This window comes from Gymnoscopelus braueri (genome assembly GCF_963280865.1).
Source record: "Gymnoscopelus braueri genome assembly, chromosome: 3".
In the NCBI taxonomy this organism is placed as follows: Eukaryota; Metazoa; Chordata; class Actinopteri; order Myctophiformes; family Myctophidae; genus Gymnoscopelus; species Gymnoscopelus braueri.
The window spans coordinates 21,610,444-21,635,996 of record NC_137612.1 but is presented as its reverse complement, the minus strand read 5'-3'; the positions used below and the strand labels follow the sequence as shown (position 1 = coordinate 21,635,996).

Here is a 25,553-nt window from a genome sequence, read left to right as displayed (position 1 = left end):
TGACAACCTACATTATTACACATAAATGACAATCGGTAAAACTCATTGATAATAATAGATGTGTCCTGCAAAATTGATATGCCGTAATTCCCTGTTGACCTCTGGTGTAACCATTGATGTCAGGGTACTTTACAACACACTGTAGGCCTCATCAGATCTGATTGTTTTGATTAACACACAGGGTTTCCCAAAAGCCTCCATTAAGGCCAAGAACATTGCGGCATGTTTACATGTCATTTTCATGATTTTATCTAAAGGAAGGCACTTACACATTGGGAGGGAACTGATCATTTAGTTTACCCACATAATGTAAGTAAGTAAGCCGTGGGAACCAGCTGTTCCCAAGCCATGTAGCCCCATAGATCAGGAGCTAGCCTTAGGCTGAATACCCCAAATCTAACCCTTGACACTGAGAATTAACCATTTTTTGCAATGATATTGCATTCAGTTTGGCGGTGTGACTCTGCTCCTGTGATACTACAGATTATATGCGCAAGCATGACACAGAATTTGAGATCACAAACCCCCCTGAAGCAGAGCCTATGATACAGAGTTATTACATGAACATAATATGAACCCTTCAAGGGCATAAATTAAGATCCACAGATAACATCATACAATCCACAGAGTCATCCATTTAAACACTGAGGCCTTAAAGGGCATTCATTAATATACACAGATATGACATTATACAATCCCCAGAATCATACGTTTAACTTAGATGGCAGAGGAGGAGGCTGGGGAGGTGTAGGGGGATCACTGACAACTGCAGGAACAGTGCTGTGACCAATGCTGAGCATGAAGTATGAAGAGTGAACAGTGTTCTGGTTAAAAAGACCGCCTAAATGAACCATTGGATTGTATGTGTTAGCTTGTTAGCGAATGGGAATGAAGGGAGATAGAGTGAGGTGAGCGCTGAGACCGGCTGATTGCCGCGCTTGCCTGCACTATCGCAATGCTCGTTATTTTCAGTGGAAAGATTTGTTCAGTTCATCCGTTGTTTTTATGGAGTGGCTCTACAGGAGTCTAGCCATGATGAGTGAGGAACTGTCTGTGCATCTGGAGCTAATCTCTCAAACATTTTATAGTTTTTTTTAAAAATAATTTATAATTGGATTCATAGCGTCTCTAATCTGAGTCAAACGTCATAGACATTTCATAGATGTCATAAATGACTGATGTCACAGGCTGGCGTCAAAGATCCTCATTGAAGCCACGCCCATGTGTATCCAGAGAGCCACTAGCCTGGCTCTGGCCCTGAACCGCTAGCCACAAAACAAAATGTAAATTCAGCCTGAGTGTCAGGCTCCCTAAAACTCCCTAAACTGGTGGCTCTATCACTTGCAATAGTAGATGGAGACTGGAACATAGAACATTGCTGGAATCTATGCTTGCTTTTCCACTAATGACGACGTTAGGAAATATAATGATATAATAATGTTGGGATAACTTATGTCAGCTTACATCCAATGTGACCCCTTTAGTTTTCCTCTTTACTGCAGTCTATCATTTAGGCCTACTCTCTGCTGCTGCTGCTAGGCTTGTGTTGCCCTGGTCTGCCATTATTGCTAAAAAATAAATGTACAAGCACACTTGAGGCAAGGCAAATCACATTTATTTGTATAGCACATTTCATTTTATAATAATAGCCTACATTGCTTAATAAAATACATAAAGTAATAGGATGAAAGTAAAGAAAATGTGTACAGTAAACAGCATTTCTTCCACTTAATAGTAGCTTAAAGGCAGTGGAGAACATATAAGTCTTTTAGGCTGGACTTAAAACATTTTCAACCTGGCATACCTACAGTATTTTGGGTTTATTATAGGCAAAAACTCAAAGAGTTTAGCTACATGACTGACAATCATACAACAAAGTATAAAATAGGCTATAGGCCTTAAGTGGTTAAAAGTAGTCAGGCTTCATGTTCTATGTGTGGCATAATGAATAAATGTTGCCTCACCATATTTTGTTTTATGAATAGTTCGATTGATCCCAGATGACCTGACACTTCTTGAGGGATGCATTTAGAGCTTTAGCTTTTTGGGGAGACCTGCGAGAAGACCATGACATACTCCAACCTGATTGAGGTAAAGGCATGGATATGTCTTGTTTGAACATGAATCCTCTTTTTATCTGAATCCATAATTACACCACAATTTCTGGCTTACTGGCATTTAGCCTTCAAAGACAAGGTAGGCACTTACAGCTCTTTTCTTTGGCAAGACAATTACCTCACTTTTGTCACACACACGCATGTTTATTAACGCACAAGTAAGTCATTGATTCATGAAACACTTTATGATAAACCTTTTTCTTGTAAAAAGTACTTTATAAATTGTCGTCTTGACTGTAGCTCTCCTATGGTGATAACTTGCTGTGGTGCAAAGGAGACCTCTGGTGGTTCAACCAGAAAATAAAGAAAATATAGTTTACAGTATAACCAACAGTGAAAAAGAACATAGCATTTGGCTGGTATTTCAAAATAACGTATTTATTTATAATTACCTATAATTACCTATCAATTATTCCTATGACAAAATAATATATGCATCCGTCAACTTGTTCTATTCTTACTGAGGAAATGCCTGTACTGTAGAATTAATCAAAGAAGGACAATCAATACAATGTAGATATCTGTATTTATAATCAATCAATTATAGGAAATATTACAAGTAACAAGTGTCAAAGCAACTACACAGCAAATTGTGCCATGCCCATGGCACCATATTTCTTGCTTTACATTGACATTAATCAATGCCATGTTTCCACTTGTTTTATTGACAGAACTATGTACATGCCATGTTTCCGCTTGTTTTATTGACGTACCTACAGTATGTCTACGCCACGTTTCTGCTTGTTTTATTGACGGACCTATGAATATGCCATGATTTTGTTTGTCTTATTGACTGCAAGGACCCCCAATTTGATCATTTGATCTCTGGGACCCCAATCTTGTAACATTTTTATTATTAGACATTATTTGGTCCGATATGGTCTCTCATGGTCTCATTTGGTGCCGAATCTGTTTCCTGTCTACTGTATAGAGATAACACTGAAACTGATCAAAATAGCCGTTCTGCAGTGTTCTCTTACATTACTTGTAGCCTACATGTAATAATGATGATGATTAAATATCAGTCATTTAGCTGGGGGCCCCTGGAAACCCTAAGGACCCCTGGGGGTCCACAGACCCCCGCTAAGAACCACTGGTCTATTTATGAGAGGTGAATTTGTCACTGCTGGATTTCAACCAATTTCTCACTCTTATGCCTAACTCTGTTTAGTTAGTTGGTTTCCCTTAGGTGAACCTAAAGGAATGGAACAATAGTTGGACAGGGCGTGGGTAGGTTTAGTTTGGATTTAGAAGTTACATGTTAGCTGACAGCTTCCAGCATGCCTCAGGGGATTTGGGGCAGGTGGGCTAAAGAGGTACTTGTTAAAAAGAGGTAATTATTTTTTGGGGCTCATAGAATTATTTTAATTTGGTCAATGCCATGTTGTACAGTATGTTACTATGATGCAAACAGCCTCGAAAGCCAAGCAGAGCATATGGATGAGAAGATTGCAGCACACTGCACCAGAGGAGGAGAGTGAAAACCCCAGTGTGGTTTCTTAGCAACTGTACACAGCATGGTATTTCTCAGAAATTCACAATGCATAGCCCCCCCCCTACACACACACACCCCTCCAGGGGAAATAAATAACCATATTCATACTGTAGACTGAGCATAGGAATCTGTGGGTACTGTTGGGTACATAAACATCTCATTACTGGCATTGACAATGTACTGTCAAGCAGCAACAACACCGCTTGTACATTATTACATGCAACATATTTGACAATGACAATGTACAATGGCAGAATTAGATTGTGCCTTTTACAGTAACAAAAGTCTACATCCCCCAATAGGTTATTTGTCACAAATTGTCAGTATAGCAGGGTCCATATGATGTGAACCGATTCTATCCATATCAAATTAATAAGTCATCCATCCAACCACTTTAAGCATATTTCTGCCACCTCTATGACTTGAGGCTGTTTCATTCCATCCATGGCAGATATAGCCCCATTATCACAGGGTTACTCCATCTTTCAGAAGATTGTGGAGGTCAGTGCTGTTGTAGATGACACCGGTGGAGCAGAGCAGAGCCAGGAGGCTGAGGATGCCGGCTGAGGGCGTGTAGGCCCGCACACTGCCTGTCTGCCGCACTATGGAGCCCAGAAATACAGCAGGAAGCACCTGCAGTCGAAACCCACATACATGTTTATTTAGTCAATGCAAGAAGAGATGCAAAACAATTTGAATGAATCTGTCTGTTTGTTTGTCTTGAGAGTATAAGTACGTTTTAGTTACTGGGAAATATTCTGAAGGCACCTTAGTGTGCTTATAGGCCAGGCAAACTAGCGTTTCACATCAAAGTAATTGTAACAGAATTTCTTTCTTCACAGACCATTTCTATGAAGTCTCCAGAACACCATACTAAAAGTCCTCAGAAATCCTATTTGGGGAAATATGTTTTATTGGCATCAATCCAAGATGTCTGCCAATTATTGTCAAAAAGCCAATGGTGAGTCCAATTTTCATTCGTCTGAGATTTCAATTGACTTACACAATACATTTTGAGGTGAGGAATTCAGATAAAATATCCATTTGACCAATATATTACCAGATAGTCCATGCAAACTAGCATTTCACACCAAAGTTTGTAACAGATTTTTTCCCCTCATGTCATCATTTCTATGAGGTGTCTTGAACACCCAACTAAAAGTCCTAAGAAATCCTAGTTCCGAAAATATGTTAAACTGGCATCAATCCAAGATGTCCACCAATTTTTGCCAAAACGTTGTTTGTATTAGGTCCAAAATGAGCTAGTTTGCCTGGACTATTAGACCAGCATTCATTCAGCAGATCTCTTTACATTCATGTGCATGATTGGAGAAGTACATACAATGTATGCTCTGCATTAGGACATTACTAGGCTTGTCTACTACTGAGAAAAGGCAGGGTCAAAGGCTATATAGTCCGAAATAGTACAAAAATGGTCTCCTAATTGGGTACGGTCACTCATCAGATCTCACAAAAATCCTATGATCGGTGTAACTAGATCTCGCAAGAGTGTCTCCTGGTCTCCTAAACCCCAGGAAATCATTTGGAGTTTGTGAGTCTTGGTTTCTCCATCCGTCTTTTACTATAAGAACCAGCTATAAGCTAATGGGCAGCCCCAAGGTTCCCCCAGAACAGAACTTTTTTCAATAGACCGTTTTCACAGCAGCCATTTTCACAGGTAAACGCAGCTGAAGGTGATAATGTTCATTGTGGATGACACACAGTAAAACCTAAATGAAACACGCCCACAAATAATGCACCAGAGGGTGCTCAAGCAGCTCAGCTATGCATACCTCTATGATTCAGTTACTAAGTATCATAAGGTTGCCAGAGGCAGGAAATACGAGAAGACATTATAATGACAAATTAGCATTTTCACACCGATTACCTCACCTGGGAGAGCAGGTAGGCGCTGTCCATTATAGCAATGTCAAAGCACATCCCTCTGTCGGAGTCTGGGAAGAGGTCTGTGTTGCTTCCATCACTCTCCAACCCCAGGCACACCTGGGGGCCCTGGAAGCAGTGGGAGAGGTTACCTCAGGCAGAGTAACTCCCCCTGGGTGGTCATTAGCATGGTGACTGATTATGTCAGTGAAAAGGAGGGTTTTGGAGAGAGCTGGATGATCACTTCTACCCAGGTGGTTAAGCCTGGGTTTAGAGCAGGTGAAAAAAAACCTGATTGGTGAAAAGAAGCAAGCGTTCAGTTCAATGTCAGCACTTAAGTTCAACTAGAGGTTCGGCTATGCGGCCCTCACATCTAGAGTACAGTATTGTAGATGATCTTGCCTGTGTGTCAGAGTGGTAGAGACACATTAGTGTGTATGGCAGGGCCTCCAACACAGAGAGGGGATAGCCTGTAATGGCTGCCATGACCGTAACTATCGGCACACTCTCTGAGATGCTCATAACGGTGGTGGCCAGTGCTAGCAGGGCTATGCTGCTAATAAAGACTGTCCTGGCTCCCAGAAGAGTCACCCAGCAGTCCATAACCATAGAGCGACCACACATTGGAGAAAGAGTCCTATTGCTGGCCATGCGTACACCTAGAGAGACAATTATACAGAGGTAGAGTAAAAGGATACCACAGTGGACAAAAAAAAACGTGACTCTGGCAGGAGACAAGGCCAAGTACATCTCATCACAGCCTCACCTTAGAAATCAAACCAAATTTAGCTTTGAATCCCATAAAACACAACATGGATATAGCTACATGAATTATAAATACTGAAAAGTTCCAATAGTGCAGGACATTGTGCCATATCCTTTGTTTAGGTAATTTGCAATTAATCTAATATGGCATCTTCATAATTGATATTGAACAACTGTGGTGTCCTATCATTTGAGTATAAGCAATTAAGGATTTTAATTATTCTTGACTCAAAACCCTTTCCGACAACCAAACTCTTTCAACCCACTTACTTTAAAATAAAGCTAATACATCATCGCTAAGTATTTGGCAGAAACTATATATCTCCATATTTAATATTTTTTCCCTAAATGAATGCCCCATTTCATACTTCACTGCTTCACTCACAACGCATCACGATGTGCCATGTTGTGAGCTTGTAGATCGGCTGTTTTTGCTGTGTTCAAAACGTTTGAAAATACCCAAAATAGGGGCACCAGGTTGGAAGTGGTTAAGTCTGTCTGTGGGTTTTATAATATTTAGCCAATAAAAAGTAAGAACTTGTTTATTTTTCCCATTTCCTGAAGGGAAACAGGGAAAGGTTTCTGCACGACAGAGACAACCTGTAAACTTTAAGTTTTGCATTCAGTACCGTCCATCAATACCATGTAGCATTTGTAGCAAGCAGACCTACTGTCTGGTGGTGTAATGACATATCCCCGGGGATACACAACCAAAGTTGTTGCCATTTGAATCATCATTCATGTGAGAAGATTTGGTCACTTTGGTGCCATTTTCTTATCAAATTAATTGCAGAATGTTGGACACAACAATCAACATTATGTCACCCTACCTTCATCATATTGTCGCCTCTCCTGTGACGCCTCTCAATGTTGGGCTTCCCCAGGTACAGCCCCTCTCCCACAGAAGTCAGTGTAGAACCGCATGAAGCTCATCAGAGCCATCCAGCTACATAACTTGGCCACAAGCAACCTCCATATGACCAGTGGCACATCCATACGCACCCAGCACGATCTGTAAACACTGTGGCTGTTGGAGAACTGAGAGCATGCAGAGTCTGCTGTGTCTGGTTTTAATGGGGCCAGCGGTCTTACTCTCTCCCCCTCCTCCATTCCTCAGAGACAAATGCAGTGCTGAGAAGGGTGCTGAGGAGGAGCCTGCTGATCACCAAGGAAAGGCACCATGGGGACGATTCTCCAGTCCAACACAGGGAGCAGGTACCTGAGACCAGAGAGCACCACAGGGCCACAGAGCCATTTGCTCACTCATTTCACTCATGAGTATCTGAAATTGATTGTAATTGATCCTCCCAGAGATGAAGTTCACTACAGTCATTAGTTCATTAGGTATTTGGCTGGACTGTTTTGGAACAGATGAAACTTTGAAACGTGTGTGCCGTTGCTGTATATGAGTTGTTGGGGGGGGGGGGGGGTGGAGGGGGCATTAATGCTGTACCTTGTGAATATGTGGATGGACAGGGTTTACGTATAAATTCTGCACATTTAGATGTGGATACATTTGACTTGCCATTAGCTCTCTGCCCATATTATGAATGAGCAAAACCCTTTCGGTTCAGGGATATGAAATAAAACATTTCCTTTCACAGAGGATCCATGGAGAAAACAACGAAATGTCTATTCCTCTATGAAGTGTCATGTGAAGTGATGTCCATTTCCGATTACAACCACATTGAACTTCTATTGATTCTAATTGAACAGATTCCCTCTTGACTTAGCAGTAGATGTTTGATTTCCCATGTGGGAGACCCAGATTTGAATATCGGGTGTTACACAAGCCATTATTATGCTAGTGGGGTTTTTCATGTCCATATGCATATGTGCGGTCTATAACTAAACCTAGACACTATGTGAGTTGATCTGTATTGAATTAATGTAGAGTGGAGATCAGGGATGAATTATAGTGTTGATAATCTGTGCTTTACAGTCAGGTACCCCCTTTAATGGCATGCCTTCTGCAGTAATACAGGGCAGACTGGCGGACGGAGAGACATACATGCAATAGCCAAATTGAGGCAGTGTGCAAGGAAGCCCCTCACACAGTAAAATCCTCAATGTTAATTTAACTCTGAGAGTATAGAAATTGACCCATATGCACCCTTGCAGATCCTGAGTGTGTAAGAATGTCAAACAGTTTTTACACTCTCAGAGTCAAATTAAGACTGTTAATTGTTATTTTTACATACAGCCTTGTCATCAGAAAAAAGAACAGAAATAATAATGATAATGGCCAATCATGTAAAGTACAATAGCAACAAAGAGAAAAGTATGTTTGTGTCTGTGCGCCCACATGCACACACATACCTGTATGTGCTCAAATATATCACGTGTGTGCATGTGGATTGAGACAGTAAGTGAAAGATATTGACAGAAGGACAAAAGCAGTCAAAGAGATACAAAGTAAAATCTGTTTAAACACAGAGAGAGAACTCCCTGGATCCATGGACATAAGGGTCCATTTCACACCCAGTTGTACACTCTCAGATCACTGAGGCTACTCCAAGCCACCTCCAAGGCTGCTCATCAAGGTATAGACTGAGAAAGCTCTCTGGCTCTCCTCTTCTCCAGGGAAAAGGTCTGACAATAGGGTCACCAGAAGTGTCAAACAGCCCTAAGAGAGCCAATACAGGGCTTAGCTGACACTTAACATTAATGAACAATCAATACATTCTGCCAGTCTGCTTTATCATTTCAGATTAATTGTGTATTCTTAAAGAATGATATAGCCATACTGCTTCAGATGTCTGCAGAAGTCCAGCAGACACACAGCCCCTGCCTGCAGCAGGATCGCCTCCAGCCAGCGGGGGCATTGTTGTGGGGACAGCAGGGCATTCAGTCGCCCTGCCTGGGGCATGACCTGCAGGGCCAGAAAGACCCCCGCACAGGACCCATATAAATGGCCGGCGCTGGCCAAAACATCCATGCCATGAATCACTGACACGGCCGATCATCGGCATGAGGATCAACCTCAGAACTGGAGCTAGAGCTGGTAGGGAGACAGATGAGAGAATATTATTTACCACTCAGTGAAGTGTAGTAGTGGTACTCCTGCCTAATACCAAAGTTTACGTTCACAGTCACACAGGTCACACGGACCCCAGAAGGGTCAAATAGCCCTAAGAGAGCCAATACAGGGCTTAGCTGACATTTAACGTTGACCAACAATCAAAACATTCTGTCAGTCTACTATCTCATTTCTAATTAGCGAAAATTGTGTATTCCGTAACAGAGTTATGCCTTACCAAGTACATTGTCATCAACAGCAACAGCAACAACAGAGGTGGGACATAGATGGTCCCTACAGCCAGACATACCTCCAGACTAACTCTGGTCCATAGCGTTAGGAGGAGAACTCCTTCTAATGCTATGGACCAGAGCTAACTCCAGACCACATGCTAGGGTATTCACCAGCCACATCTGCCACACCGTGCCTTGCATGGCCCACAGACTGTCTACTACAGTTTACAACTTAAGCACTTTTTATTAATTTGTTAGCCTGTAGGTTTTGGTAGGTGTGGTTGCCATGGGCCATCATTAACCCTTGGGGGTTGCCTGATACAGCAGGCTTGTGTACTTTGGAACGTGTCTCACCTGTTTTTAATTTGCCCGAATGCCTGTTTTAAGGCTCACGGCGAATCAGGAACTGTTGACATTAGGAGCTGTATCTCAGAACTTCAGATCGGAGATCTTCCAAAACAGGAGGATATCTGATTTTCGTAGTGGTGGTAACCATGGAAGCAAGCTGGTCCAACCAAACTGGCAAGAATAGGTAACCTGAAGCTCATACAAGTCAACAGCTTCAATACACAACAAAGAAAGCTGTGAATAGTCTACTCTAAGGGAATAAGATTCTCTATGTGGCCTTGGCTGTCTGAAATTGAAAAAAAGCAGATAGTGATGAATAAGAATTAATTACTCACTCTGTGTGGTTCAGAGCATGGTGGCATTGGTGGGTATGTTGTGGAGTAAAGCAAAACTGTCCAAGTATGCACATTTGCATACAGATGTGAGGGGACTTTTTGAGGGGAGATTTTTTTCATTTTAAAAGAAAAATCCTCTCTCTCAAACGTATGCCAGTGTGCCAGTGATCACCCTCCTCTGTGCCAATGTTGGCACCCGTGCCTAAGGTTGCCTACCCCTGGCCTAAAGCCTCATTGTCGTCTGTGTTTAACAGTAACTGAGGTGTTAACACGGCAGCAATAAAAAGCGCTGAGAAGCATAGCAAAGCTTTTGTGTTGGGAAAGGAAGGTAAAACTCACACCACACTTAATTTAAGAACAGCCATTTGCCATAGAGGCCTCTTAGGCATACTGTGTGAGATTTGTATGTTCACTCAAGTCAAAGATATAAATCTGGCCATGAGTGTGAAGTCCTTGGATTTTCATGGATACAAAGGTTTATCATCAGCATGTGTCATTTACACCATGAAATTAAACTATTCAGTCCGACACATCTTTTAATAACAGTAAGGCACAATATTTTGTTAAAGAAATTAAAACTCCAGATAACTGTGTAATATGGTGGACCAATCTGCATTGCAACAGATATCTTTTCAAGCGAATGTCAGTAAAGATATCTTTTCAAGTGAATGTCACTAAAGCATCTGCAATTATATCCATGAACATTTGACTTGCTATGAACAGCTCCACTGTGTGGTTGAGAAGGAGTGGTACCTTTGATGAGCATCAATAGAGGGCCCTGGCACACAATTTTTCATGTTTCTCTCGCTCTCTCTCACACACACACACACACACACACAGCTCAACATCAGAAAACAAGGAGTTAAATCTCTATAAAAAGTAGGTTGCCTTTATTAGAAGCTGGGAAACCAAAACATCATCATCGTCGTAAATGTTTCAAAGACCACAATATTGCCATCATCATCATCACCGCTTCTCACTTTTTCCACAACATGCAAAATATTTCAAAAGAGTTCAGCCTTCTTTTTCCACACTACTTGACAAAAGTTTCTCCACGTCGTCACCTGTATGAATTACAAGTTTGCGTACATTTACATTGCCAGTACAATTCAAAGTACTTAGAAAAAAATCAAAATCAAAATAAAGTAGAACTGCTGAATGAATGAGAGATAGAGTATTCATAATTTGTTTCCTATGGGACAATGAATAGGAACCCATGCTCTGCAGATACATCTACCATTTAGGCCCTCAGAAGGGTGAAGTTCCAAATTACAGACTCTACTATTGCCAAATGAGTTATTTGAGCATTACATTTGTATAATAACCCCTTTTTAATTCCGATCCAATTTTCTTAAAAACACATTTAGGATTCAGTGCTTGATTTGGGGTGTTGTACGTAGTAAGAAAACTACACTGATCCACTCAAGGACAGTCAACGATCAAACCAATGTGCTTTGGAACCAAAAACTAGCTTTGAGCGCATCCTGAAAAGTTCAAGGACACTCCTCAATTTGCAGTCTTGGGACAAGATAGGAAAAGTAATATTTACTCCTGACAAAAATACATAATAGATGAATGCATGTTCCCAAGATCACAATGGCAGGTTTTATCTCTTTTTTTTTGCTTTGACATTAAACCCCAGTCCTTACAAAACAAGTGCTGCTGCTTGATCTCCAAGTCACTAGTATTGAGATCATTTATGGCTTTGGATGGTCTCCTGATCCTCATCATGCCACTTGTTCCACCACTCTTCTTATTTATGCTCCGTCATACGGTGTTGTGTGCCGAAAATAGCCGATTTACAAGGTTGTAGGCAAACCATCTTTGGCACGTGACAGTCGTACGACTGAGTATAAATCAGGCTTCAAGTCCAATTCCCCAATTTGTGACAAAGACCTAAAAAGACATTCTCAAGCCTCTCCCCTCCAGTGATGACCACAGGTGATACGGCCCCTGCTCCCTTCCCCATTTGAAATGCAACCCGATGAAAATTAAGGCATTAATAAATAGACAAATGAACACCTAGAGGTGACCTCTGGAGAGATTGAGCTGCCCACCGAGTTACAATGTATTATGTTGGGTCATTTCTCAAAACTCAGTAACATAATTCTGAATTTCAAAATGTGTGGCTGTGAAATAGCACACATCTACAGGATATCTGTCTGTTCTAACATCTAAGGAGTTCTGGGAAATAAAAGAAAACTGGGAGAAAATGTCAAATATGGATGCCAACAGTGGCCAGTGCCCTGGAGGGGACCAAAACCCAAATGGAGAGCTGCTCTAGCCGTCTTCAGATGGGAAGGGTTGTGTGATAACTATGTTTGCTCTGTCTTGGGCGCCACAAAAAAAAAAAGGGTGAATGAAGTAAGAAAATAAAGAATGGAGTACATGAGAGGGTTGGCTAGTCTGGTCTCCCCCATCAAACCAGCAGCAAGCAGAACACATAAGATAGGGTCGACTTTTCTCTTTTAAAATCAAGATACATTTTATTTCTTTTCTTAAAAAACAAACATTACAAAAAAAATCTGAATAGAGAATTAGAACAATGAACAGGAGGGGAAAAGAACATTCATTTTTGGACTCTTCAAAAAAATCCATCTCTTCTTGATTTTCAAAAAACAAAAAGGAAAAAAAAAGAAAAATCGAACAAAAAAAAACAAAAGAAAACAAGCATTAGGGATGCCTGGCACAAAGGGTTGAAAGGTTAAGAAGATGCTTTGGCCATGCAGGGAACGATGCGTTTTGGGGCGCTTCACATAGCATTGTGCGAATTTATTTTAAAAGCCCAACATACGATATAACCTAAGTCACAGAAGCAGCTGACGGGAGCACTTTCAGGCAGAGAAAATGCCAGAGACTAAGCGCGCACACACACACACGCATACACATTTAAACAAGTACACAAACACACCCCCGATATCGGTCGTTGCACCTGTCTGGCACGTAACAAACACTCAGCAGTGTAACCCCCCGCCCGCCCCCTCCCAGAGCTTCTACAGGCTTATCAGGAACAATCTATATTACACACTTTTAAACCGATACAAATGCACAAGCAGCAGTCTGAATCACTGTCCAAAAAAAAAAATCATACCCACTTTAGTCTCCTTTCTCTAAGTACACCACAGAACCATTAGAGAGCTATACGAAAGATAGAGCATAAATTCTGATAGATGCAGGGGATAGAATAAAAAAGAAACAAGGACGGCCGTAATATAACCGTTGAAATTTTAAACAATGACCCTATAACATCCTGCTAAAACATGCTCCTTGCAAGTTTAAAAGCACAAAAGTACCTAAGCGAGGGCAGGAGAGACGGAGCAAAAATAGATGTCATAGCCTCACTCATGAATCCCAGTTCAGCTCTCTGGTTGGTCAGCGGCAACCTGAACCAATGGGGTAATGTTGCTCAGCAAATACAGCGCTGTGATTGGTGAGAACTGGAATGCGCTGAGCGAGTCCAACAGCCCAGTAATCGCAGATCTAACATGAGCGAACAGGCAGGAATCACATGTTCTGCTTGCCGGCTTTCTCCTAGCCAAGTCATGTCAGATCAGTGATTATCCCAGGAAACATGCACATACACACACACATCATAAACCTGTGGTAGAGTGACCTCCTCACGCACCAGGCGACAGTTCAGGACGGAACTTTGCTCACAAACACCAAGTTCGTAGAAAAAAGCCAAAGCTAATCAGAAAGAAACCGTTTGTTCAGAAATGTACACTTCAAAAGGAAAAAAAGAAAAAAAGATTAAAAATAAAGATTAAAAGGTTATAAGACCACAGCCGAATCGCGGGAGGGGTGGGTAAAGCTGAACGGTGTAGCGGGGGGCTGGCGATAAAGTATAAAAGGGAAGATACAGCTCTTTACATAATAGTATGCGTTAATGTTCCTATGTGCAACTGTCTTGCGTTATCATGGTAGAGGAGGTTTTGGGGTAGCCAATAAAACAAAACAAAAAAACAAAAACAAAACAGGATAAGAATATGAAGTCCAAACCATTGGGCCAGGCCACCACAAAAAAAATAAAACTAAAAAGGAAAAACAAAATTAAAATACCAAAACTCTAAACGCAGAGCAACAAAAGAAACCAAAAAACTTGAGAAGACAGAGTTAAGAGAATGGAGGGGGCTTCGGTGCGCTGCCTTCGTCTAGTCTTCTCCAGAGGGCGCTTCTTCTTCTGAACCATCCTCTTCCTCCTCCTCCTCCTCTTCCTCCTCCTCCTCTTTCTCGGCCCCTGCTGCTGCTGCTGCTGCTGTTGCCTCCTTCTTTTTCTTGGGTGCGGGAGAGGGTGCTTTCTTCTCTGCCGCCTTCTCCTCCTCCTCCAGGGGACTCTCAGGCTCCTCTTCTTCCTCCTCTTTGGGTGAGCTCTTCTCTGGGGCCTTGGTGCTGGGGCGCCCCTTTCCCTTGCCTTTCATTGGGCTGGGGGTGACTGGAGGAGAAGAGGCAGGTACACACACAGTTAGAGGACACACAGCTCACCAGTCATACCAACTATTAACCCGTTCAATCCGGAAACACATCCGTGTCATTTTAGATTTTCATCTATAACCATTATTTTATACTTTGGCAATAAAAAAAATAGCAGATATACAAGATCTGCCATTTTTTTAAAATCGTGAACACATTTTCATTTTGAGCTCTGATTGAATGGATTAAATTCCCACCCACCGACAGCAGAGGAAAGCATGCATGGCAGAAACCTGCTCATCAGGAGCAGTCATGGGTTCAGTGTCTTGGTCAATGACAAGCAGCGAATAATGGCTCAGTAACATTGTGCGCGTTGGATTACCCATCACAAGCAAATCTCAAGTCTCTTCAAGTAGATTTTCAAAATGTATTGAAATGAAAACATTGGCTTCCTTCCAAACAAATGAGCGATTCAATGGCATCAACGAAAATAAGATTTCTTGAAAATAATATGCTAAGAAGTTGTATTTTTATTGTCTACGTTCCACTACAAACGAGTTACTTAAGTTCCTGCTGTTTTCAGAAGGTTAGAATAGCCTTCTTGGAATAGCCACGGTTCAAGGTTTGACCTCCCCGGCTCCTCCTGGCTGCTTATCGAATTGTCCTTGAGCAAGACACTGAGCACCTGCATAGTTTCCTCCACCGCCGGTGTGTGAATGTGTGTGAATGTAATCCACGTTGTAAAGCGCCTTGGAAGGTGCGATATAAATGCTATAGTACAAAAAAAAAAAAAAATGTTGTACCGACGTCGTTTAACCCATTCAATCCGGGAACGCATCCGTGTCATTTTAAGATATCTTTGGCTATTCAAAAATAGCAGATATACAAGCTCATAGCGAGGCACCGAGTGCCGCGCTATGAGGTTGTAGATCTGCTATTTTTTTTCATCGTGAAGATTTGTGCAAATCTTTGAATGTATATTTTTAAAAAATAAAGCTAACATTGGTATCTGAAATCTTTTCTTCTGGGGGTCCCCTGGAACAATACATTTTGAGATGGGGGTCCATGGCCAAATACATATCTAAAAATGTTTTCTAACGGCTGCGGACCCCCCTTCCCCATCTCAAAATATGTTGTTCCAGCGACCCCCCAGAAGCACAGATCGGAGTTAAAAAATGTTTACTTTAAAACAATCTTAATGGATTAATCTTATCCATCTGATCCAACCATGGTGAAATTGGAGATTTATCCTAATGTATTCATCACAATCAAACTTGTTGTATGGACTAAGGACTCAGTTTGTTGCGTTTAGTGTCGTTTAGTAAAAAAAAAAAGCCCCCTCCTCATCCTGGGGGTCCCTGGACCTGAATTTGTAAACCACCATCATAGAAAATCATTTTTGATTTCATTTTATACAATCATTTTTTGGGTTCAGATTAATAAAATAGTACTTATAACTTCTAATCTAACATCGTGAAGCTGGAGACTTTGCCTTTCATCTTCAGTAAATATAATCTGATGGCATGAAGTAATGGTTGTCTTTTTTGTCCCTTTATACTGGTGGTTTCTTACCAGTAGCCTTTAGTCGGGGTTTGGGGGACTTCTTCTCCTTCTTCTCCGCTGGCCGTCCCCGTCTGCTGATCACCTTCTTGGTCCTCTTCTTGGAGCGACCGTAGTCACTGTCGTCGTCATCCTCCACAGTGAAATCCTCGTCACTGCCCGTCTCATCAGCTGCACACAAGATAGAATGACAAGCTGTCAAGGTGCGTCTCCGACTCCAAGTGGTCAATTCATATCTACACAAGCAGTTAAGAAGTCCCAGTAGATTCATGTTCTGTTAAATGTTGCTCTCCCTGCCAGAACCTCTCATGATCTGCATTTGGGTCATGACCCACCAGCCATTTAACACTTTTGGTTAGTTGATTTGATTAAGTCCTCATAGGACTCAATTAAATCAACTAACTAGCATTACTAGCACAAGCTTCATTTTTTGCAATAACATATATCAGCATTGGTGGCTCAGTGCAAGTATGATTTATAACAACATATCAGCCTTGTTGGCTCATTAGGGTAGAATTTTTAATCTACTATAGATTTGGCTGGTGAGCTAAGAGTTCATTTTGGATACTGACACAGAGAGCGCAGTGTTTTTATGCTAAGAGGTGCGCTTTTAAGGCTACTTTCACCATACTTGTAAACCGTCAGTGATGCTCATAGCCCTGCGTCTCCGACACATATTTTTGTAAGAAAGGACGCATCAAACAAACCATTGCGGCGTCCATGGGACACATACTACTTCATCCTGCTACGTTATGAACAAACTCAGCAATTATGTGGGACATTCCCGCATAAATATTACACCCAGAGCCAACGTGAATGCACCTGCAGGACTAGTCTCCTTCTCTTCAGAGTGGCTGCCTCTCTCTACAGGCAGTGAGCAGCACCCCTCCCCTCTCCGCTGGCTATGTGTATTGTTCGAACGGCAGTGTTGCGCACCGGAAATCTGAGGTGCCGTGACATGTGGTAAATCGTTCTTTTCGGTGCAACCGATATATTATAACTATGGCTAGCACAAGCTTGAACCAGTCTTAAAACATAAATAAATCATTTGAAGGGAATCCCGCTTTGTAAAAAACACCAAAGCAATAAATACTTTAACAATTAACAAATCTCTCTGTTCAGTCTCCATTATGCTTCCCTCTTCCACATAGCGTTGTTGTTCTTTAGTTTCTATCCATTTCTGTAAGTGTAAAATATATTTTTTATGAACTTTGTATCTTTGTCACTTGTATTCCGGATGTAGTGAATACAATGTACAGTAGGAGATGTGTACCGTAGGCACAGAAATGCATTACATCATACCTAACCTAATTCTACTGATCTCCGAAATCAATATCAAAACTGTACTCCAAGTTATCTAGCTAAAGTGTTTATTTCTAGACATTATGGCTTGTTAATTGACCTTGTTCCCAGGTTTTCACTTAACCAATCAACAGTCATTTAATGAATAATTAATTAGTCCCCCCCTAGGATTCTGCGATTGCAGAATCTTCTGGGCTGTCATGTTGTGAATGGGAAATGAATGGGTTTTCTATCTGTGGCGCCACAAAATGGCCACCACTGCTATGCCCTATAGTGTACAGAAGTAGGCATCTGTGTATATGCGAGGGATGTGCACAGTGACAAATTTCACTGGGGGTTAAACAATGTTTGTCTAAAATTAAGGGAGCAGTGTGACCATTTCCCTTGCAATTCCCTACTAAGAACAGATGTGTCCAAACGGTAAAATGGTGCCTTTTTCTTTTTCAAGAAAGAAAAGTTGTAGAAAAAAAAGCATATTCTATGATTATAGAATGGGAACATATGACAGGGATGAAAGTGGGTCTTGGGAGAAAGAATCTCAAAGTAAGGAAGTGATGTATCCGCGCATTTTTGGAGACGTCAGTCACAGTTCTCGTTTTTGCAACTATGCCTAAACCTAACCCTAACCTCAGTAAAACTATGCCTAAACCTAACCTCAGTAAGACTATGCCTAAACCTAACCTTAACCTCAGTAAAACTATGCCTGCCAGGGAGCCAATCAGACAGGTAAGGCGGGTCTATATCCTGGAGCGTTGGTGGGATCCATAATCACGCGTCAGTCACCCCAGTGCAAGGAGAGTCGGGTAGGAAAGCAATATTTCCTTCTCCTTGTAGCATTTAAACAGAGTCTCATAGTTCAGACAGATCAAACTCCATAACTAAAACATTGGGAGGTTTGTAGCAAACATTTGCAGCCAGTCATGGAGGATATGAGATTTCAGTGAGCTGCGCTGTCCGTTCTACCGGCAATGTGCAACGCGTAAACAAATTACTACTACTACTACTACACCGGTGCCCGAGGCGACCACGCAAATCAGGAACAGTTTAAGATGGGAAAGCATGCCCCAGTCCCACACAATTATGCAATAGCCGATGTACCCAATACCAGTCAGACTACTCTCTGTACCCGTTGTTAAGAGTACCCAGTGCACTATTATACTACCGATAGTCTGAATATGAAATATGGAGATTGGGGGATCCCTGATGCCGTTTCTGCATACGCCGCTTTGCTTGAATGCGGTCATTTCCCACTAGTCTCCATATCAAGTTATTCAATAAAAATCAGCTTTTTATGAGTAAATGAAATATTGTCATACCATTATCAAAAACAATATTATGTTGATAAGTTATATTACTTACCGGAGTAGGGTTAGGGTTTAAGGAATACCAATGCCATGTTGATAATTCTTCTGTGCTTATTTATTGGTGTGGCTTAATTTTCTCATTGAACCCAAAGGCTTTGGTGGAACTGTTATCATTTATGTTTAGTTTGATGTTTAAAAGGAAGAAACAATCCTCACTCTGTAAAGGAAGAAACAATCCACACTCTGTAAAAGTCTCAGGAGTCTTTTTTAATAATGTTGAAGATCCACAGAAGCAGTCAATTTAGGGTCTGATATTAACAGCACCATAACAATAAGCCACCACCTACAGTATTATAACATGGTAAGCATGATTGAGCCCTTATTTTTTTATATAGATGTATCTTAATATGTAATAGTGCAGCTAGTATTTGTTTTAATGTTATCTCCATACATTTACAACATCTGCCACAATGTCTACATGGGCTTGAAGATTCGACAATGTTCACGCGCAACTAGGGATGAGTACCGTTCACCTTTGAATCAATATGGTACGGTACCGTTTACTGGACCTTTATCTGTATTTTACACGCCGTAATAAGCTATTACGGCAGTCTAAGATAGTGGTTCAGACATTTTCAGTTCAAGGACCGCCAAATTATTTGTATACGTATTTGGCCACGGATCCCCATCTGAAAATATGTTGGGCCATAGACCAAGAAATATTCAAAATGTGAACGTACATGCGCGTTCCCGTCTCCCAACCATGAACGCCCGTCTATTAAACAGCATGGAGTCACGCAGGCAGGCTGGCTGGCTGGCTGGCTGGCTGGCTGGCTGGCTGGCTGGCTAACTAAAACCGATCAATTACTTTTTCCAGACGGTCGGAACTACAGACACATGTAGCATACGCATACCGGGACTACCTTTCCTTTTTTACAGAAAAAGATTGAGCCGAGTTATAGCCCCTCTGTCTCACTTTTTACTTTCAACACAGGAGCGAGTGAGTCCCTTTGCTGCTGCTCGGAACTGCTGCTCTGCAGCGAGTGGAGATCACAGATGAGGCTAGTGTGAGAGTAGATGTCAGATCATAATAAATATCTAATCCGACGAACTTGTCGGCCATTTTCACATTACGTAACGAGTACACGAACGCGGCCATTAAAATGTCAGTAGCCTAACTGTAACGGATGCGACCGGCCATGGATGTGTCCAAGAGTACCGAAACGTGGTACCGTTTTTTTTAAAGTGAACCAGTAATCTAATACAGACGTGATTTGGTCGGTACCATAAAAAGTACCGACTTCGGTACTCAACCCTACGTATAAAGCCGGGCTTCATACACCGCAGCAGTCGCGGAGACACGTTATTCCGGTTTCATGCACACTGTGGTTGCTGCTATGACACCTGAATTCACCTCAGAGGAAGGTTTTAAATTAAAAGTTTCTTATATATTACCTAAAACTCCTTGGTGGCTATTATAATTGCACACTGTGCAAAATGCATGGTTCGGTAATACTGAGGGACGACCATTCTTTTTGGTATTTGGGGAGGTATATCTGGGGAGCATGGATTTTCTTCTTTTTATGTCATTCCACTCCGTGTCGTCTTTGGACATTATTGTCTTTTGTACCAGTGCAATGGTTACGTGAAAGTGATGCAACAGGGCTCGCTGAAATAGAATTATATGCTACGTTAGTGGTTTGTTTATCACACACCACCGTAGCAGGTCTCCTAATGAGACCAATCAAACAATGAACGAAACTAGTACATAACGTTACCGAACATATTTAACAATGTTTCATAACATTACAGTCACATTTTAAGTAGTTTGAACTTATTTATTATAATTACTCACATCCCATTTACCTCTGCAGTCAGTGTGCTACAGACAATGCTTTTCACTGTCGTGTTTTAGACTGACGTTTAAGTTCACACAGCTGCGTTCAATTTGAAGCGATTTTGGGTCAGAGAGGGGTAGGCACTCTTCCACCAGCACTCAGCTGAACTACCGCGAGTTGAGTTTACTTACACTGAGGGGTAAATACAGAATGTAGCATCCTTTTAGTTTAATTGTTATACCGCGCCCATCCCGACTTGCGTAGTTTTCAGCGGGCATTTTGTACCTGCGTACCGAGACCAATTGCGTGGTTTGTAAGCAAAGTGCGCGCAGGTTGGCAGGTATGCTTACGTTGTGCTGTCAGCGGCGCAAACCTGATGCAAATCTCAGCAAACCAGTGAAGCCGATGCATACACAGAGATTTGGTGAATCTTTCACAGATACACGGTTTTCAGTTCTCGGAAACCGTTGGTCGGATCGCATTACCGCTTGGCACTGCACACTGTCATCTGGGACCAAGTTTGGATGGTGACCGAGTTATGCCCGGGACTATTCATTTTGTGAATGAATAGTCAAGACCGCTGCCTACTTGGGGGCCATTCAAGTCTTGAACGAATACAAGTCCCATCCTTTGTGTGATACAAAGCTCAGCCAATCAGTGAAGCCGGTACCCACACCACCCCAAACACGAAGCGGTTGGGTGCGTCCTCCGCAGACAGACAGATACTCTTCGTATTGTACACACTGCTGTACACACTGCCTTTTATTCTATCGACGCAGAGTTATGGTCAAATAACCACCGTTACTTTAAATAAAGCCAATTAATGCCATCAAATTCATTTTCTAAAACCCTAATGAGTCACATCCCTAGTCATTATTAGCCTCGGTCCCAGCCTCACTTATCTGCGAAAAGAAGAGCCTGGTCACGACCTAAAGCAGCGAGTGTCCTGAGTGGGTAGGATTTCCGTCGTACGCGTTTCCCCCGGAAACGATATTTTTTTGACCAATCACAACACTCGTTTCATTCACGGAGAATGTTAACAGATTTGTAAAGCATCAACGTCATTTCCTTGGGCGGTACTTCCGTCAAATTCAACCGTTTCCGGTTCTTCACTTCCTAGACAACCAACATCCCAGGTCTTGCCCAGCGTGAGTCATTATAGATACAAATGTTCATTTTAACTGTTGTGTGTGTGTGTGGTCTGGTTGTTCTTACGGTCCATGAAGCCCTCCTCCTGGTCCTCACGCTCCTCGTCCTCGCTGCCTCCATCCCCCAGCAGGATCTCTCTCTGTTTGGACACGGCCTTGGTGGCAGCCTGGCGCACCGTGCGCTGTTTAGGCTTCACCTCCTTCTCATCATCGCTGTCATCTGAATGCACAAATAGAGAGTAGGGAGAGGTTTCATTAGATACAAGTATACAACACATACTGTAGACCTGCAAGCTAACCCAAAGTGGAAATAAGAAGCACATTTTTGACAGCACCATCATCTTGAAATCGCTATTGGTATCCAATTGTTTTGTTCTCTGAAGTGCTCTTAGCTCCAGAAATGTTTGTACACAAACCTGATTATTGAATTATGCTGTGTGATAGAGAAAAGCCACCCACAGAGCACCTGGTACAAATTTTCTCTCCACAAATGTTGAAAAAGCAATAGTGTGTGTGTTGGGGGGGGGGGGGGGGTTCATAGCAGATTCAAATATGTTCTGACATTATGCAGCCCTGTCACACACATTAACTAAGCAGATACAGTAGGCAAGGATTTGGGTTGTGTGTACCTGCACCCCGTTTTCTTTTCGGCGTCCTCTTGGTTGGCTTCGCCACCTTGGCTGTCTTTCCCTTTTTCTTTTTTGCCTCGTAATCGCTGCCTCCATCCTCTTCCTCCTCCTCCCCAGAATGGTTCTCTTCCTCCTCACTACCAAAGTCATCTGCAGTGATTTAGGAAACATTAGTAAGTCTCAGTCTTGGTGTAGACTCCACTATCAAAGTCCAGTCACATCAGTTTTCTCTATCGTTTATATCCCTTACTCACTCAATTGCCTACCTGCTGAATCATTTTTGGGTTTGGCGACCTTTTCCTCAGAGTCCTCACTGAAAGAAAGATGAAAGAAAAATAAAAAAACAGCGCAATAGTAACCAGAGAGAGGGTAGCCCAGCAGATGGTTTCAAAGACACTGATTCAACATATATTCCATTTGTGATAAATAAATAATGGAGACCAGTTAAAGGTTATATAATAGAGAAGAGCATAAATGTCTAACCAGCCAGCTTTGGTTAAGACAACTCAAAGTAATAATGATGAAGGACAGAGGGGCTCACCTGTCCTCCTGCGAGTTCTTTGAGTTCTTTGAGCGCTTTGGCTCACGAGGGGCCGACGTGCGCACCTTCTTGGGCTTTTCTCCTCCATATTCCTCATCTGAAAGGAAAGGGGTTAGCTGTTTGTCTCCGATTTGCTTGACCACATGATAATACAAGCAGGGGGTGTAATGATTGCACTCACTGACGTATTAAGCACCCATCAGTCAGTAAAAATAACATTTGCAATCATATGAGCAATACGTTGTATGACAACCGAGCTTCCTACTCGATCGCACAACAGTGTCACTTGCCTAAAAGAAAGGATCTACAATTAAACAACGCACGGCATCACAACTCAAGATCTGTGAGTTACAAGTTAACAGTCAACATAAATTCTTTAAGATAAGGTGTCGCGATGCAACACAGTCGTATGCTTAATTTATGCTCGGACGTACGATGGTGTCATGCACCAAAGATTGCAGATCTACAAGCTCACAATACGTCACATTTGTGACACGCCATTTTCAGCATGAGGCACTGTCATACAATGGAGTGTAGATCTGTTCTTTTTGGCAAGCGAATAAATCATAAATAAATTAGGCTTTAGACAATACTTTATTTCATTTGCAAAAGTATGGTAAGTGCTGTAGAGAATGAAGGCTTCCGTGAATAGCCTACAATGGAGCAGAATACACGTATATACATATGGCTGACAGTTTTCCTAAAGTTAGATTAAAAATGTAATTGCAATATATTGCCTTGGTCACAATATATTGAGTTGTGACCCCTGAATGATAAGCATCATATAACCAGATTCTTGCATTTTTTTTTTACAAGGTATAAATTATATGAGGGTAGAGTCAAGCATAGACATTAACATCATACAATTGGGATTTTTTTTTGTTTATACAAAATAATTTTGAGATATAATAATCTTTTTAAAAATAATAGAAGTCCGCACACTATAACTTTGAAAAAAGCTCCCAGTCAAGGCTTTATTTGTAACATTTCGACACAAGGTCTTCCTTAAAATTCTGAAGACGACCTTGTGTCAAAACGTTAATCTACAAATAAAGCCTTGACTGGGAGCTTTTTGCAAACAGTGTGCGGACTTCCATTCCTTTTTTTATATATTAATCCACTGTTGGTCCTGCACCTGCCGTCCAGCGGATGTGCCAGTTTTATTTTTTATATAATTATCATAACCCATCCCTGAAAGGTCTTCCAATTGATTTGGTTTGTGCCATCTTATGTCATTCTCTAATACTGGTATAAAGTCTCAGATATAATCTTTTAAATCAAGTATATGGCCAAGACATAATACTTAACACAACCCTTACCTGCATCATCGGACTCGTTGAATTGTGAGTAATTCACCACTTTCCGGTTCCTGTGGGGTGAATGCCAAATTGAACCACGTTAGAGTAATACTGCTGCTGGTACAATGAACCTACACATGAGAACCTATGACATTTCAATGTACATAATTGAATACAGAGCTAGCAAACATGACTAAGACATTAGACAATGACTGATATGGCTTGGATTGTACCATGTGGGCACTGGGCAGAATTTGCCATCTCCCACCCAGCATGGTACCGAACTGGAGACTAGTCTACCATCTACAGTTTCGCATGAACAATTTGGCAAAGTGTGCGAGAGCAGCTTCAGGTGACAGCAGCTGACCACACAGCTCAGGTGCTCACACGGTAACCTACACCCGGAAAGCTAGGCCACAAAGTTGACACAGAACATTCAGGAAGGAAGGGATGATGAATAAAAATCGGAATGGGGGGTGGGGGGGAAGGAGGTGGGCGGGGATATAAGAAATGAGCAAAAAGCCCATTACCATCTCTAGCTCTTTGCACCATCAATGGCATTCCAGAGGCTCCAGGAACATTGTCTGTGATAGTAATTATCGGTGAGTTCTGCCATGGCAAAAAACGAGCTAGCTTGTGTGGGGAGGGGCAAATGGGCTATAAACCATTTTACAGGCGCTTAGATTACAAGAGCAGAGCAAGAAGACTGATACACACACCACAGTGCGGGCCTAGGGCGAGTCTCTTGGCAACAGCAGTCACATTGGCATACTTGGCACAAGGTGGCCTACATTCCCATACACTTCTTAATATGACCAGAAACGTATAGTGTAGCAAATAAATGCTACAAATTCAGCTGAGGGCTGAAATGAATGCAATACCAAGAAAAAGGAGCCCCGTTTCTATACCTGGAGCAGCAGAGAGGGGAGGGGCGACGACACAACAGACACTGTCGCTTTGTCACGGGCGAGCGACGCTGCCTCGCATTGTCACTCACAAATATACATTTTCAAATGTGTACACGGAGATTTAGGATTTCGTGACACAAATTTGACAAATAAATAAACAATATAAGGATGTCTGCGTTATATTATAGAGAAGAACTGCGCGCATGGGGGGGTGTGGCGACTTCTGGTCGCTCTCTCCGCCTCCCTCTGACATCGTCATCACTCAACGACGTCGTTCATTTACATGGTCAAATTAATTTCGAAAAAAAAGTGTAGCCCGCGCTCCGTTTTTTACTGCGTCTTCACTGAAAAACAATGGGGTCTGACTCTGGAAAACACACTGCGTTGTTTCTACGAGCACAACGTTTTTTTTCCCTCCT

General features: G+C 41.9%; 1 protein-coding gene across 2 annotated transcripts in view; it reads right to left on the bottom strand.

Annotated features, from left to right (window-relative positions):
• Positions 1–12,655: 12,655 nt before the first annotated feature.
• Positions 12,656–25,553, bottom strand: part of nucks1a (nuclear casein kinase and cyclin-dependent kinase substrate 1a) — a 13,858-nt gene continuing 960 nt past the window's right edge. The window contains exons 2-8 of one of the 2 annotated variants that reach the window (XM_080423721.1): positions 24,248–24,297; positions 22,929–23,025; positions 22,642–22,700; positions 22,388–22,537; positions 21,826–21,978; positions 16,179–16,337; positions 12,656–14,628 (exon numbers count right to left, since the gene is read on the bottom strand). In XM_080423721.1, coding sequence (XP_080279847.1) covers positions 14,348–14,628; positions 16,179–16,337; positions 21,826–21,978; positions 22,388–22,537; positions 22,642–22,700; positions 22,929–23,025; positions 24,248–24,297 — 949 coding nt within the window. In that variant the 3' untranslated portion in view covers positions 12,656–14,347. The remainder of the gene's footprint in view (positions 14,629–16,178; positions 16,338–21,825; positions 21,979–22,387; positions 22,538–22,641; positions 22,701–22,928; positions 23,026–24,247; positions 24,298–25,553) is intronic. The other variant, XM_080423722.1, reaches the window with a different exon arrangement.